The sequence below is a fragment of the Sorex fumeus genome, unplaced genomic scaffold (assembly GCF_029834395.1).
Source record: "Sorex fumeus unplaced genomic scaffold, SorFum_2.1 ptg000044l, whole genome shotgun sequence".
Classification (NCBI taxonomy): domain Eukaryota; kingdom Metazoa; phylum Chordata; class Mammalia; order Eulipotyphla; family Soricidae; genus Sorex; species Sorex fumeus.
This window is the reverse complement of record NW_026606101.1, coordinates 31910563-31925078: the sequence shown is the minus strand read 5'-3', so window position 1 is coordinate 31925078 and position 14516 is coordinate 31910563. Positions and strand designations below refer to the sequence as shown.

Here is a 14516-nt window from a genome sequence, read left to right as displayed (position 1 = left end):
CATAAAATTTAGGACCCCAAGCCCCAAATTATATTTGCCATGTATGTTTATTCTAATTCAATTAGTAAGTAATTTTGAATTTTTAGTGGGTGCTGGCCCATACTGCTGGGCAAGAGACAAAGCAGTAATACTACAAGCAAAGTTAAATTCCCTGAATCTTTTTTAGGAAGTCATGCCAACCAGGTAAACAAAAAGTTTCATAAAAATACAACCAGCACTGTATAGAATAAAGTAGGGTAATATAGACAGTATAACCAGGAGGCAAAAGAAGATAGCTTATTTTACATAAGATAGGCAAGGAAAATTCCTCTGAGTTGGTGCCATTGGTGAACCAAGATCTGTAGAATGAGTAGTCAACTGTAATGAGCTAGTTAAAAACATTGTAAATAAGAGAGAGAGTGGGTAGAAAAGCTCTGAGGAGACCAAGTGAAGTTGAAAGGTACCAGTGTGGTTGAGCGTGGACTGAGGTAGAATTTGGCATGAGGTCAGGCTTCTTCTCTGAAGAAGTTTCTTTATCATTATAAGTAATGGAAGATAGAAATTCCTTTATGGATATTCTTTTAGCACACAGGTTGTTTGTCACGTGTTCTTTCCAGAGATATATTTTATGCTTACAGCCTTCAGTAAGGATTGTTTACATTCCTTTTTTGAAACTATAGAATTCTAGCATCTGATTTTGAATCTGTTAATATTCAACTTACTAGAGCCAATCCATATGGCTTTTTTTGCAGCAGTCCAAGGAGGTACAGTTTCTTGCTTGTGAAAAGATTGACAGAGAAATAAAGATAACGTTTCAGAACAGACACTTGCATTTCCCTAGTACTCATCATGCTAATGGGATATCATTTTTAGCCCAAACCATCTTGGACACTTGTTTCCTTCCCTTGCTGCACTCTTCCTTTCAAGTTTATTTTTATGACTTTTCACCAGGTTGTTATAAAATCCAGAGCAGTTTGTTGTGGGCTCTTTGAAATTATTTCTCGCAGCTGTATGCAAAGATCTTTATCTCCTTTATATATTAGTCATATGCAGTCTGATTTTTTTCCCCCTGCTACAGAGTAATTTTGAGTATGTTACTTGTTCATGTGCTCCAAAAGGGGTTCTTGCCTTGAGAGTATAGTAGTAGAGGTAGCCTTAATGTGTGAGAATCAAACCCTAAGGAAGTGAATGTCAGTGTGTGTTATTTGTATGCATACATTTTAAAAGAGAAGTTTTGACCTTTTTTTTTCCTGTTTTGGGGTCACACCTGCTGATGCACAAGGGTTACTCCTGGCTTTGCACTCAGGAAGTACTCCTGATAGTGCTGGGAGACCATATGGGATGCTGGGAATTGAACCCGGGTCAGCTGCATGCAAGGCAAACGCCCTCCCCACTGTACTATTGCTCCAGCCCCGAGAAGTTTTAATCTTTAAATCGATAAAACATTAGAGAACAAAAGGGAATGCCCTGCCACAGGGGCGGGGATGGGGGGGGGGTGGGAGGGATACTGGGATCAGTGGTGGTAGAGAATGGGCACTGGTGGAGGGATGGGTACTCAATCATTGTATAACTGAAACCCAAGCACAAACATTTTTTTAAATTTTTTTTATTTTTATATTTATTTATTGAATCACTATGGGAAAAGTTACTAAGCTTTCAGGTTTAAGTCTCGGTCATACAATGATCAAACACCTTTCCCTTCACCAGTACTCATTTTTCACCCCCAAAAACCCCAGTATACCCTCCCTCCCACCCCTCCAAATGCCTGTGAGGCAGATGATTTCTACTTAACTCTTCTCTACATTGATTACATTCATTATTTCGATAAAAGATGCACCATTATTGTTTAGAATTTCCCCCCAAACAATCAGAATTGCTGAAAAGGCATTGTGAAATATTTTGTTTTCTATAGCTGGTTATGAGAATCATATGTCACGCGGCCACGATTTTGGATTTCTGCAAAGAACCAGATAATTACGAGATTGGTTTCTGTGTGTCTGGTGTTATGGCCCAAGCACAAAAATTTTTAAGTCTACAACTGTACCTCATGGTGTATAAAAATTTAAAAAGAAAAAATTCCCTGGGAGAAAATTGACATATGAGCAATATATTTTCAGATTTGGGGAAAGGCTGCAGACAATATTTTCCTTGGTAGAGGAAAAAGCACTTTTTTACTATTGTATGGTGGTGCTGGGCATTACACCAACCATCTGGGGCAGTACCAGGGGGAGACCCAGGGCCTCAGAGGCTAGACATGCACTCTCCCACTGACCCTGTTCTGCGCTCTGTCTGCAGTTTCATTGAGTTCCCTCAGCTGGGCTATACTGAGTATGTATACAACATTTTTTTCAAATCTCTTCAGGATTTAGAGTTTTTGCTTTTATTATCATTCCCTACTTTGCCAAGGTTCTTCAACTATCATATAATGTGCATATAATTTTCATATATTGTATAAGCTATCATATATGGTAAATTTTACTTACATTGTCCCAATAGAAATGCATTTTGTTTTGTTTTTTTTTTTTTTGAGTGTTCATTAATTTATCTGTCCTTTAAAGGTTATTGTTTTTTTGGTTTTTTGGTTTTTTTTGTTTTTTTTGTTTTTTTATTGAATCACCATGGGAAAGGTTACAAAGCTTTCAGGTTTAGGTCTCAGTCATGCAAATATCAAGCACATTTCCCTTTACCAAAACTTATTTTTTACCATGAAGAACCCCAATAAAACCCCACCCCCCCACCCCTCCCAGTCCCTGTGGGGCAGATGAATTCTAGTTAACACTCTATCTGCTTTGATTAGATTCATTGTTTCAATAAAAGATTCACCACTATTATTTAGAGTTTACCAACCCCCCCCAAGTCAGACATGCTGACAAAGCATTGCGAAGTGATTTGCTGTCTACAGCTGGGTTCAAGAATTATATGTTGGTTTTGGATTTCTGCTATTTTACTTATTGACCCTGGAAGTATTTCTACTGAAAGTCAGATAGTTAAGAAATTGGTTTCTGTGCTCTGGAGTCGTGGCCGTGCTGGAGAGCCGCTAGTGGGGGGCAACTGGTGGCCTCGGTAGGGCGTGAAGGGCGGACCAAAACGCCCCCCTCCCCATGAGGTTTTAGTCGCCCCCACTCCCCCGGCTCATACCTGCTGTCCACAAGGCTCCCATGCGGCCGCCATCTTTCTTTCCAGAGAGGAGAAGGCGACTGGGGCAACACCCTTTCCCCTCCAGACAGACCTGATGGCCTGGATTAACGCATAGTCCATTCACTTTTCTGCTCCAAGCTGCCGGGTTCTGCATTAAGTCCTTGTGCTTCTGGGGCCGTGGCCATGCTGGAGAGCCGCTCGCGGGGGGCAACTGGTGACCTCGGTAGGGCGTGAAGGACGGACCGGAACGCCCCCCTTCCCATGAGGTTTTAGTTGCCCCCACATCCCCGGTTCATACCTGCTGTCCACAAGGCTCCCATGCGGCCGCCAACTTTCTTTCCAGAGAGGAGAAGGCGACTGGGGCAACACCCTTTCCCCTCCGGACAGACCTGATGGCCTGGATTAACGCATAGTCCGTTCACTTTTCTGCTCCAAGCTGCCGGGTTCTGCATTAAGTCCTTGTGCTTCTGGGGCCGTGGCCGTGCTGGAGAGCCGCTCGCGGGGGGCAACTGGTGACCTCGGTAGGGCGTGAAGGACGGACCGGGACACCCCCCTTCCCATGAGGTTTTAGTCGCCCCCACACCCCCGGCTCATACCTGCTGTCCACAAGGCTCCCATGTGGCCGCCATCTTTCTTTCCAGAGGGAGGAGGGCGGAAGGGACCAACACCCTTTCCCCTCCGGGCAGACATGATGACCTGGATTAATGCATAGTCCTTTCACTTTTCTGCTCCAAGCTGCTGGGTTCTGCATTAAGTCCTTGTGCTTCTGGGGCTGTGGCCGTGCTGGAGAGCCGCTCGTGGGGGGCAACTGGTGACCTCGGTAGGGCGTGACGGACGGACTGGAACGCCCCCCTTCCCATGAGGTTTTAGTCACCCCCACTCCCCCGGCTCATACCTGCTGTCCACAAGGCTCCCATGCGGCCGCCATCTTTCTTTCCAGAGAGGAGAAGGCAACTGGGGCAACACCCTTTCCCCTCCGGACAGACCTGATGGCCTGGATTAACGCATAGTCCGTTCACTTTTCTGCTCCAAGCTGTCAGGTTCTGCATTAAGTCCTTGTGCTTCTGGGGCTGTGGCCGTGCTGGAGAGCCGCTCGTGGGGGGCAACTGGTGACCTCGGTAGGGCGTGAAGGATGGACCTGAACGCCCCCCTTCCCATGAGGTTTTAGTCGCCCCCACTCCCCCGGCTCATACCTGCTGCCCACAAGGCTCCCATGCAGCCGCCATCCTTCTTTCCAGAGAAGAGAGGGCGAATGGGGCAACACCCTTTCTCCTCCGGCAGACTTGATGGCCTGGATTAACGCATAGTCCGTTCACTTTTCTGCTCCAAGCTGCCGGGTTCTGCATTAAGTCCTTGTGCTTCTGGGGCCGTGGCCGTGCTGGAGAGCCGCTCGTGGGGGGCAACTGGTGACCTCGGTAGGGCGTGAAGGACGGACCGGGACACCCCCCTTCCCATGAGGTTTTAGTTGCCCCCACACCCCCGGCTCATACCTGCTGTCCACAAGGCTCCCATGTGGCCGCCATCTTTCTTTCCAGAGGGAGGAGGGCGGAAGGGACCAACACCCTTTCCCCTCCGGGCAGACATGATGGCCTGGATTAACGCATAGTCCTTTCACTTTTCTGCTCCAAGCTGCTGGTTCTGCATTAAGTCCTTGTGCTTCTGGGGCCGTGGCCGTGCTCCAAACTTAACTATGATTTTCAGAGAGAAACGTTGGGTCATTTACTTCCCATGGATCACTTTGTGTATAGAGAGATGTCGCGTCGGCCGCATGAGCAGCCGCGCAGTTTTGAGGAAAAGTCCAAGTTCCCGCATACTCGAGCTGTGGTTGTAGAGGCTTCTGGTCACCGGGGTTCCATCTGGGGGAGGCGGGATGCAGTACCTACCCCATCTGGGGCTTCCTGATGATCTCGGCTCTTTTTGGAACCTGTTTTTTTTTTTTTTTCTCCTTCGGGATCTGTGGATCCCGCCCTCCATGTTGTTCTTCTCTTCGGCTGAATGCTGTCAATATGGCGCTGGGGGGCGGGCTGTGGGCGTGACTTCCGGAATCTGAGGTTACCTGGGAGTTGCAGTCCCGGCAGATTTGAGGAAAAGTCCAAGTTCCCGGATACTCGAGCTGTGGTTGTAGAGGCTTCTGGTCACCGGGGTTCCATCTGGGGGAGGCGGGATGCGGTACCTACCCCATCTGGGGCTTCCCGATGATCTCGGCTCTTTTTGGAACCTGTTTTTTTTTTTTTTTTCCTTCGGGATCTGTGGATCCCGCCCTCCATGTTGTTCTTCTCTTTGGCTGAATGCTGTCAATATGGCCTAGAAATGCATTTTGAATGGGAAGGCTTGTCACAGGGAGTTTGATGTCTAATGGCAAAAGAATATAATATGACATTGTTCACGGCAGTGTTCAGGGGAGAGTCTCAGCTTGGTGTTTGGAGGTCACCAAGAATTAGTCCCGGGGTTCCCACACGTACAGCATATGCTTCAGTACTAAGGAGTTTCTCCTTAGCCCCAGAAACATCATTTTTATCATAAACAGTTTTAATTGATGATAGAACTAGACAGTTAATCCAGTATCAAATTGGTCTTTCATCTTCTGTTAAATTATTATCATTATAAAGATGAATTTTGCATTTTATAAATAAGCTTGTTTTTAAAGAGAGTTTTGTTTTTGTAATGCCCAGGATCAAACGCAGGGCATCACACATGCAGAGCAAGTGCTGTACGCCTGAAGAGCAGCCCAGCATGCAGAGTGGTTTTATTTGTTTCAGGGTGCCCATGGCCACCCCAAGGATGCTAGTGCTGCGTCTGCCTTGTGGTGCTGTGAATTACATGGGTCACCCTGGAGGCACTTGGGGGCCTCCTAAGCTATGTCCAGCAATACTCAGGAGATCGTGCAGTAGTGGGAATCAAACCCAGGCAGGCCCTGCACTTGGTGAGGCATGCATACTAACAGCGCTGCTACCTCCTGCACCCTAGAGGAGAGTTTTAAGAGACTATGAGATTCAGATAACTTGGAAGTGAATGGGTGGATGGATGTGTGTGTGTGTGTGTGTGTGTGTGTGTGTGTGTGTGTGTGTGTGTGTGTGTGTGTGTGATTCTTTGTTTTTACACTACGGAATTATATCTTCTGTTTGAGAGGAGAGTTATAAGAGGCTACGGAATTATATCTTCTGTTTGAGACCAGGTAGTAACACTCTATATTTTCTCTTAGTACTTTTTTCTTTCCTAATGTTTATTCTCCTGTACTTTGTGAATGGAGGACTTTTTTTTTCTCCTCTTCCCCTGCCTCCTACACTTAAAACCAATTGCCTAGCAACACTCTTTTCTTTCTGTGCCTGGGATCAAACCCAGAGCCCCTGTGGAAGATACTCATTCCTGACTCTTATCCCCTAAACCTTTTTTTCCCCAATGATACATATGTGCTTTTTTTTTATTATTATATCCTAAGCCATACTGCTGTTTTCTTCATTGAGTACAGTATGAAATATCTTGGCTATTTTTACTTTGTATGGTACACTTTAGTAACCATATCATCAAGTTTATGTTTTGATCTTTATAAAGAATGCCTTGAATTGAATTTTGAGATTGTATTGAGTAAATATTTTTATCATGAATGAATATTAGATTTTATCAAAGGTTTGCCATACATTGATTGAAATGACCTTTGACTTTTTTAATGTAAGTTTTGACCTTCCTCTGATGGTTTGTTATACCCAGGTATAAAGAAAAATTTGAAATCTGCAAAAGATGGCACCTGTCCAGTAGAGGAAGCAGAAGTAGAAAGACAGAAGGTAAAGCATAATCATTTTAAGTACTTCTCAGATAATTGGGGTGCACAGTGTAAGTGAAGTATCTACATAGGTTTCTATTGCCCTGATTTATTTATTGTTTTGGGGGCCACACACAAAAGCTCAGGGTCTACTCCTGGCTCAGTTTGACAGTCACTCCTGGCAGTGCTAAGGGACCTATGTGGTGCCACGGGTCAAACCAGGGGCTCCCATATGCAAAGTAAATGGTCAATCCCATTGAGGTCTATCTGACTCATATTGCCCCTGTGTTTGGAAAAGAAAAAACTTGTCTTAGTATGAAATATACAAATTATGAAATATAATTGAGTTTTCAGCAGTGTTGCTTTTAAATATCACCTTTTTTACCAAACATCTCCAACTAATATGAAACTAAAATTTGCTTCAAACCTAAGATGTGTCCCTTTGAGATTGAAGGAAATATGTCATTATTTAAAACTTAGTATAATTGAGACTGAAAATACTACTACTAATACCTCAAAATAGTATTGCCATATGTTTTAATTCAGTGAGAATGTTTTCTATAATACAGACTTGGCTTTTGTGGCTTGTCAGATGCTAATTTCTCTTTATTATTACAAATGAAGTTTTAAAGTAACAATATTAAAGCTTTTCTTGGAAGTACAACTGGGCTTTATACTTCATTGACTCCTAAGATTTGTTACACAGAGTAACAGTGTATTTTCTGAGAAAAATACTAGAGCCAGAGATGTCTCTTTAACCCTCACTTTTTGTCTGACATGATCACCCAGCTCTTTCTGATGGTATATTTTCTGATCGCCTTTAATTGCAAGTATAGCAGTGCTTGTAAAGTTAAAGAACACAAAGAAAATCCTTGTTTTGTGGAAAAAAATGGTTTCAAAAATAATGCTAGGGGTCAGGAATATAGCTTAGCATAAAGTGCATTTTTTGCATTCACAAGGCCTGAGTTTTGATCCGCAGCACCACAAAACAAATGAACAAGAGTTCCAGGATATGAACCTAAACATGGTATGTAGTGGCAAAATAATATCAATGTCCTTCAATCTGTGACTGGCTAAATAAATTATATTTTAAAAAGAGGTGTTTATTTGATTCTTAAGGGTTTGCATTCAATCTCAGGATCAGTTGAAAATAACTAGTGGGAAACAACCATCATTTTAAGAATCAAAAGCAAAATTGAAATTCTGTTTTAATAGACTTGTGCCACTATTGAGACAGAAGACAGAAGAAAGAAAGGGAAAAAATTCCTTGTGGTTCATTTTGTATTTGATGATTTTAGTTTATATTGCAAAAATACTACACGGGGCCAGAAAATACTCAGCAACGTGGACCCCCAAGTACATCCCAGAGCAATCTCTAAGCACCAAGCTAGAAGAAGCACCTGAGCGCCACTGTATGTGCTCCGCATTCCCCTCCAGATTTGCTGTACTTAGTGTCATTGCTTTTTTAAAAGCCAAAGTGAAAATGGAACATTTCTCCAAGACTTGGAGGCAGTGTCCTGCAGCTTGAGTTAGTTGCACCAAGTGCAATGTGGTCTTTTTTTTTTCTTTCGATACAGACTTGCACCCCTCTTCTGCTTCAGAATTTTTTTTTACCTTATTACTCTACAAGGATCTCTTAGATTCATAAGTTTTCAGTAACACAATCAATTTACATATAATAGGTTATCCCATTTAGCGTTACATTAGTAACTGGGTTCTCGTTTTCTTTCTCTCTCTCTCTCTCCCCTCTCTCTCTCTCTCTCTCTCTCTCTCTCTCTCTCTCTTTCTCTCTCTTTCTCTCTCTCTCTCTCTCTCTCTCTCTCTCTCTCTCTCTCTCTCTCTCTCTCTCTCTCTCTTTGTATAAGCATATGTGTGGTTCTCCTTTCTTAAAGAGAATATTTGTCCCTCCTGTTTGGATTGGACGGGGTGGGTAGGGAGTGGCGTGGCCTGTTATAAATGTGAGCTTATTTTTTTTCTCTTTTTTAAAAACATTTTTAATTGAATCACCGTCAGGTACACAGTTAGGAAGCTGTTCGTGATCAAGTTTCAGTCATACAGTGTTCCAACACCCATCCTTCCACCTGTGTCCATTTCCTACCACCATTGTCCCCAGTTTTGCTCCCACCACCCTGCTTGCTTTATGGCAAGAACATTTCTTCTTTCTCTCCTTTTGGGCATTATGCTTTACATTATAGGTACTGAGAGGTTATCATGTTTGTTCTCTTACCTGTTTTCAGCCAGCAATCCCGAGTGACCATTTCTAACTGTTGTAGTGGAAGATATTATTTCTGTTATAGTGGTCCCCTCTCTATCCCAGCTGCCTTTTCCTCTAGCATCTAACGCAGCCTTCCACCCGTGGACAATCTTCCTGGCCCATGCTTCTACTGTCCTTGGGTATTAGTTTCATAATATGTGTTTTTCTTAATATTCCACAAATGTCCTTCTCCTTCTGACTCAATTCACTCAGCATGATACTTTCCATGTCTATCCATTTATGTGAATTTCATGACTTTTCCTAACAACTACATAATATTCCATTGTGACTTTTCTCTTTATAGGCTGAAATAGCTTTGCTCCTGATGGATGAGGAGGAGGAGAACAAGAAACACTTCAATTACAACAAAATTGTAGAGCACCAGAATCTTAGCAAAAAGAAGAAAAAACGGCTCATAAAAAAGAAGGAATTAATACAAGATGATTTTGAGGTAACCAGGGATAAAATTCATTAAACTCTTGCTTTTTTGTTTCTGCTTTGGGAGTCCACATCTGACAGTGCTTAGAGCTTACTCCTGGCTCTGTGCTCAGGAATCAGTCATGGCACGGCTCAGGGGACCATATGGTATGATGTGGATCAAACCTGGGTCACTTGTTTGCTGTCAAGTGCCCTAACCTGCTGTATTATCTCTCTGGCCCCAGCTATTAGATATTTAAAGCTAAAGTTGAACCTAAAGTCGGCTCTGGAGATTTTTAAAAAAATGAATATAGGAGCCAAGAATCTGACTTAACTGGCGGGACACATGCCTTGCATATTTAGAGCCCAGAGTGTAATCCCTGAGCAGCACCAAGTGTGTTTCAGGTGGGTACACCCATAGAGGGCTGGAGCAATAGCACAGCGAGTAGGGTGTTTGCCTTGCAAGCAACCAACATGGCCTACCCGAGTTCGATTCCTCTGCCCCTCTTGGAGAGCCTGGCAAGCTACAGAGAGTATCTCGCCCGCACAGCAAAGCCTGGCAAGCTCCCCGTGACGTATCTGATATGCCAAACACAGTAACAGTTGTCACAATGGAGACGTTACTGAGCCCGCTCGAGCAAATCGATGAACAGCGGGAGGATAGTGACAGTGACACCCATAATGACCACCACCACTTGCAAGCTCTGGGCCCTGGCGGCTGTCACAGCAACACCTGAAAAAAATAGAGCATAGTTAATGTCAGTCTTGAAATAAGCTTAGGGAGAGGGTTCAACGTTAAATAAAGCTTCCGTAATTGAGTCCAGCGCAGCTAAAATAACAGGTCAAATTTAGCCCAGTTCATCCCCATTATGGGTCAAATTACTGTTTGCTTTAGAAACCACTATTTTCAGTTCAAGTGGTTTAACTTTTAATGTTAGAATCACATGCATTGTGATGGTCACATGGGAAAAGATGTAATATCTCAGTTTAGCCGAGAAATGTCACATCCTGCCATACTGTGTTCAGTGGTCAATGTAGTAGATTACTTTTTAGTTGCTTTGTTTCTTGTATACCTTGCTTGCCCCACTTTTTTTCTCTTTTGGCTAATTATATATGCCTAATGGCCCCATAATCTCAGTATATGAGTTAGAGTCATTTACAGAAAATCTGCAGCTATCACTAGTTATCACTTGTAATTACTTCCACTGATTTCCATAGAAAGAAGAGAACCAGAGAAGCATGTGAGGAAGTTTGAGTTTTTTTAAAGAACAGAGTGGAGTACGCAGATAGCTTTGATGTAGAACATAGAAGAATTTGGAAGTCACTCTACAGCTCCAGTTTTTGAAGTCATTGTTTCTTTGAACTTATTAATGAATTGGATTTTTTATGTAAAGTTAAAAGCAAAGAATAATATGCAGTCAAACCTTCATATTGTTTTTGTAGTTGAGGTTCTGAAGTTACAGTTCTGTTAATGATGGTTTTTATGCACGTAATTCCAATACCACTTTCCTCTTCCAAGGACCCGGATGCCCTTCCCTTTTAAACCCTGCCAGCAACAATAATTCTTAAGGAGACCAGTTCTCCTATTACGTTGCCTTTGACCCTTTGTTTGCATTTTGCTGTGTATCTTTAACTTAGATGTATGGGAGAGATCATTCTGTATCTGTCTCTTTCTTTCTGACTTCTTTTCTCAGCATGACGTCCTCTAGTTCCATCCACATTGCTGCAAGTTGCATGATATTCTTTCTTAGAGATGCATATTATTCCATTGTGTACCTATATGTATGTACTTATATATATATATAACACGGCTTGAGCGATAGCACAGATGGGTAAGGTGTTTGCCTTGCATGCGGCCGGCTTCGCCAACCTGGGTTCAATTCCTCCGCCCTTCTGTGAGATCCTGGCAAACTACTGAGAGTATCCCGCCCGCACAGCAAAGCCTGGCAAACTCTCTGTGACATATTCAATATGCCAAAAACAGTAACAAGTCTTACAGTTTGTTGTGAGACGTTACTGGTGCCCACTTGAGCAAATCAATAAACAACGGGAGAACAGTGCTACAGTGCTATATACCACAACTTCTTAACCCATTTATCTGTAGGTAGGCATTTGGGTTTTTCCATATCTTGGATATTGTATTAATTATGGCAATAAAACTCCATCTGCATATATCCTTTCAAATTAATGTTTTTGTATTTGAAGAGCAGATGCGAAGAAGTGGTATTGTTGAATCACACGGGAGTTCTCTTTCGATTTTTCTGAAAGATCTCCATATTGCTTTCTCTAGAGGCTGAACCAAATGGCATTCCCACCATCCGTGGATTAGGATTCTTTTCTCACCCATTAACACTGGATGTTCCCAGAATTTTGATGTTTGTCATTCTCACTGGCATGAGATGATACTTCAGTGTCAAAATCTTTGTTGTTTTTGTTCAGATCTTTAGATTGTGAAAACAGTCTTCCCATTAATGACCATGCAGCATTTCTCATGAGCCTTATGGTGGTATAACATCTGCTGTTCTTACATATATAGCAAAGTAATGCCAAAGCCTGTCCTCTCTCAGTGGACTCATCTTTCTCATGGGAGTGCTGGGTAACAGTGAGTCGTGTTCTTTTAAGTGTGGAACCACAGCACTTTTGTTTTGAGGAGGAGGAGGGATAAGAGGGTGGTCCACACCCAGCAGTGCTCAGTGGCTCTCCCTAACTCTACTCAGGAGGACCCCAATAGTGCCAGGAGATTATGTGTGGTGCTGGGAGTTCAAACAAGGGTTGGTGGGATGTAAGGCAAGCACTTAACCTCTGTACTATTATCTCCGGCCCAACACATTTTTTTAATAAAGATAAGGTAAATTTAGGCTGTGTGTCTGACAGATCTTAATCTCACTCTTAAATCTTTTTACCTTCTACTAGTAGTTACAAGTTTTGACTAAAAATTTTATATTTTACTTAATCTGCAGTGACAGTACATAAAACTCCAGCCAGAGATTATATTATCACTGTCTTAATCATCCTTGTTAGAAATAGCATGAGGATGCCTGCCGTACTGAGCCATGGTTGCAGTCAGTTTAAGTGAGAAGGATGTCCTATATCACTATTTTACAGACCTCAAATTATCTTTTGACACAATTGTCCTTTGTGATATGAACAATATGCCCTGCACCTATGGTTATATGTTTGGTAAAACAATTTTCAAATGAAGCAATGCAAAATGCACATGTTTGTATTTTATACGTTGAACAACTTGCTGGTTTGAAGTTTTGCCCACTTCTGGGCTTTTTGATTTGCTGATTTCATTGTTTATGTCTTTTCCTTTTCAATTTGCAGGTAAATGTTAAAGATACCCGGTTTCAGGCAATGTATACTTCCCACTTGTTTAATTTGGATCCTTCAGATCCTAATTTCAAGAAAACAAAAGCTATGGAACAAATCCTTGAGGAGAAAGCCCGGCAGAGAGAACAAAAAGAACAAGAACTTCAACAGGCAATAAAGAAAAAAGAGAGTGAAATTCAAAAAGAGTCACAAAAGAAGTCCATTGATCCTGCCTTGTCAGTGTTAATTAAATCTGTAAAATACAAAACAGAGCAGTTTCAAGCAAGAAAAAAACAGAAAGTCAAATAGCTGTATGTTTTGTCTTTTTGGATTAAGTGTATTATCTCCTAAACTGTACAGAAATGGCAGGATGAATATTCATTGGGAACAAAAAATAAGAATAAACTCTGGTCTTCATGAAATTTCTCTATACAGTGGGATGAGACTTTATTATGATTGACATATTTATACTGTACATTCCAACAGTTTAATCATAATTCAGGGCACCTTAATTATGGAATTTATCGAATTTTTATTTTAAAAAATTCAGTTCATTGTAGTAGAATATTACTATGTTAACTTTTTAAGAAACTTTACAGTTCTAAAATAATAGAACAGTGCCTCATCTGAAGTCTCAATGAAAGAATTTTTTTTAAATGTATGTAAGTACATTAATTTCTCGAGAAAGGAGGCAAACTTAAATATCTATTAAAATAATTTATTTTTGGTAGCCATGGTGAATGAAAGCTAAGAACTTTCTTTGTTGTTTCATCATGTTTATTACAGTTCATTTTTTAAATTTTGCAAATAAAAGTGAAATATTCTTACTATTTTTTTGTCGCTTTATTTACCTCATATAACTAATCTCTGGGAAAATACCTGTGAAACTAATTTTTTTAAAGATTTGAGGCTCCGTGATTGACAACATTATTTACAGCAGAATTATTATAGTTTGGGTTCCATGCTGATAGTAGTATTGGTTCTAGTGGGTTAAATTTTAAAAAAAGAAAGGGGCTGGGGGGTATGGTGCTGCCAGCAGGTCAATCTGTACCTGTGAGGCGAGTGCATCAGCAGCCTAATGGCATCGTCAGAATTTCAGATACCCCAAAATTGCTGCTGTGCCTTTGGCCAGACCCCAAAAACTTGTGACAAAGTTTACCAAGAAAGGAAATAAGAAAAGTTAGGTATGTGGGAGACATACCCACAAACCACCTTCAGCTCAGCTATATAATTGGAGGCATGGCCTCTCTGGTTCCTGATTGAACTGCTTAACAGCCATGGTCCCAGAGACTCAGAAACGAATCTCGGAACCCAAAGGCTTTTGGCAGAAATGCATCCTGTTCCCGCAGTAGGTTACTGGCACTGGGCCACTCCAGGTGGGAGTAGATTTCATGCCTTGGCCTGTTCCCCTTGTCTGCCTGGCGACCACCATCCTCCAGAGGACACTGGACAGTCAGGTTTGGGCCTGCAGTGATGAGACACACGGGGCCTCACCAGATGGCTCCAGAGGCAAAAGAACTTAATCCAGAGGCTCCCCCTCCCTCCCCGGCAGCAAGATGGCCACTGCCTCAAAACTTATTGAAAAACCAGGTATGAGCCGGCAGTGATGGGGCAACTGCAGTCTCATGGAAAGGGGGCCGGTACCGGCTCATCCTT

General features: G+C 42.2%; 1 protein-coding gene across 1 annotated transcript in view; it reads left to right on the top strand.

Moving 5' to 3' along the window:
* ESF1 (ESF1 nucleolar pre-rRNA processing protein homolog) overlaps positions 1–13690 on the top strand; it is a 77518-nt gene extending 63828 nt beyond the window's left edge. Inside the window, exons 12-14 of the mRNA XM_056121286.1 lie at positions 6826–6899; positions 9436–9582; positions 12876–13690. Of these exons, the coding sequence (XP_055977261.1) occupies positions 6826–6899; positions 9436–9582; positions 12876–13169 (515 nt within the window). The 3' untranslated portion in view covers positions 13170–13690. The remainder of the gene's footprint in view (positions 1–6825; positions 6900–9435; positions 9583–12875) is intronic.
* The last annotated feature ends 826 nt before the right edge of the window (positions 13691–14516 follow it).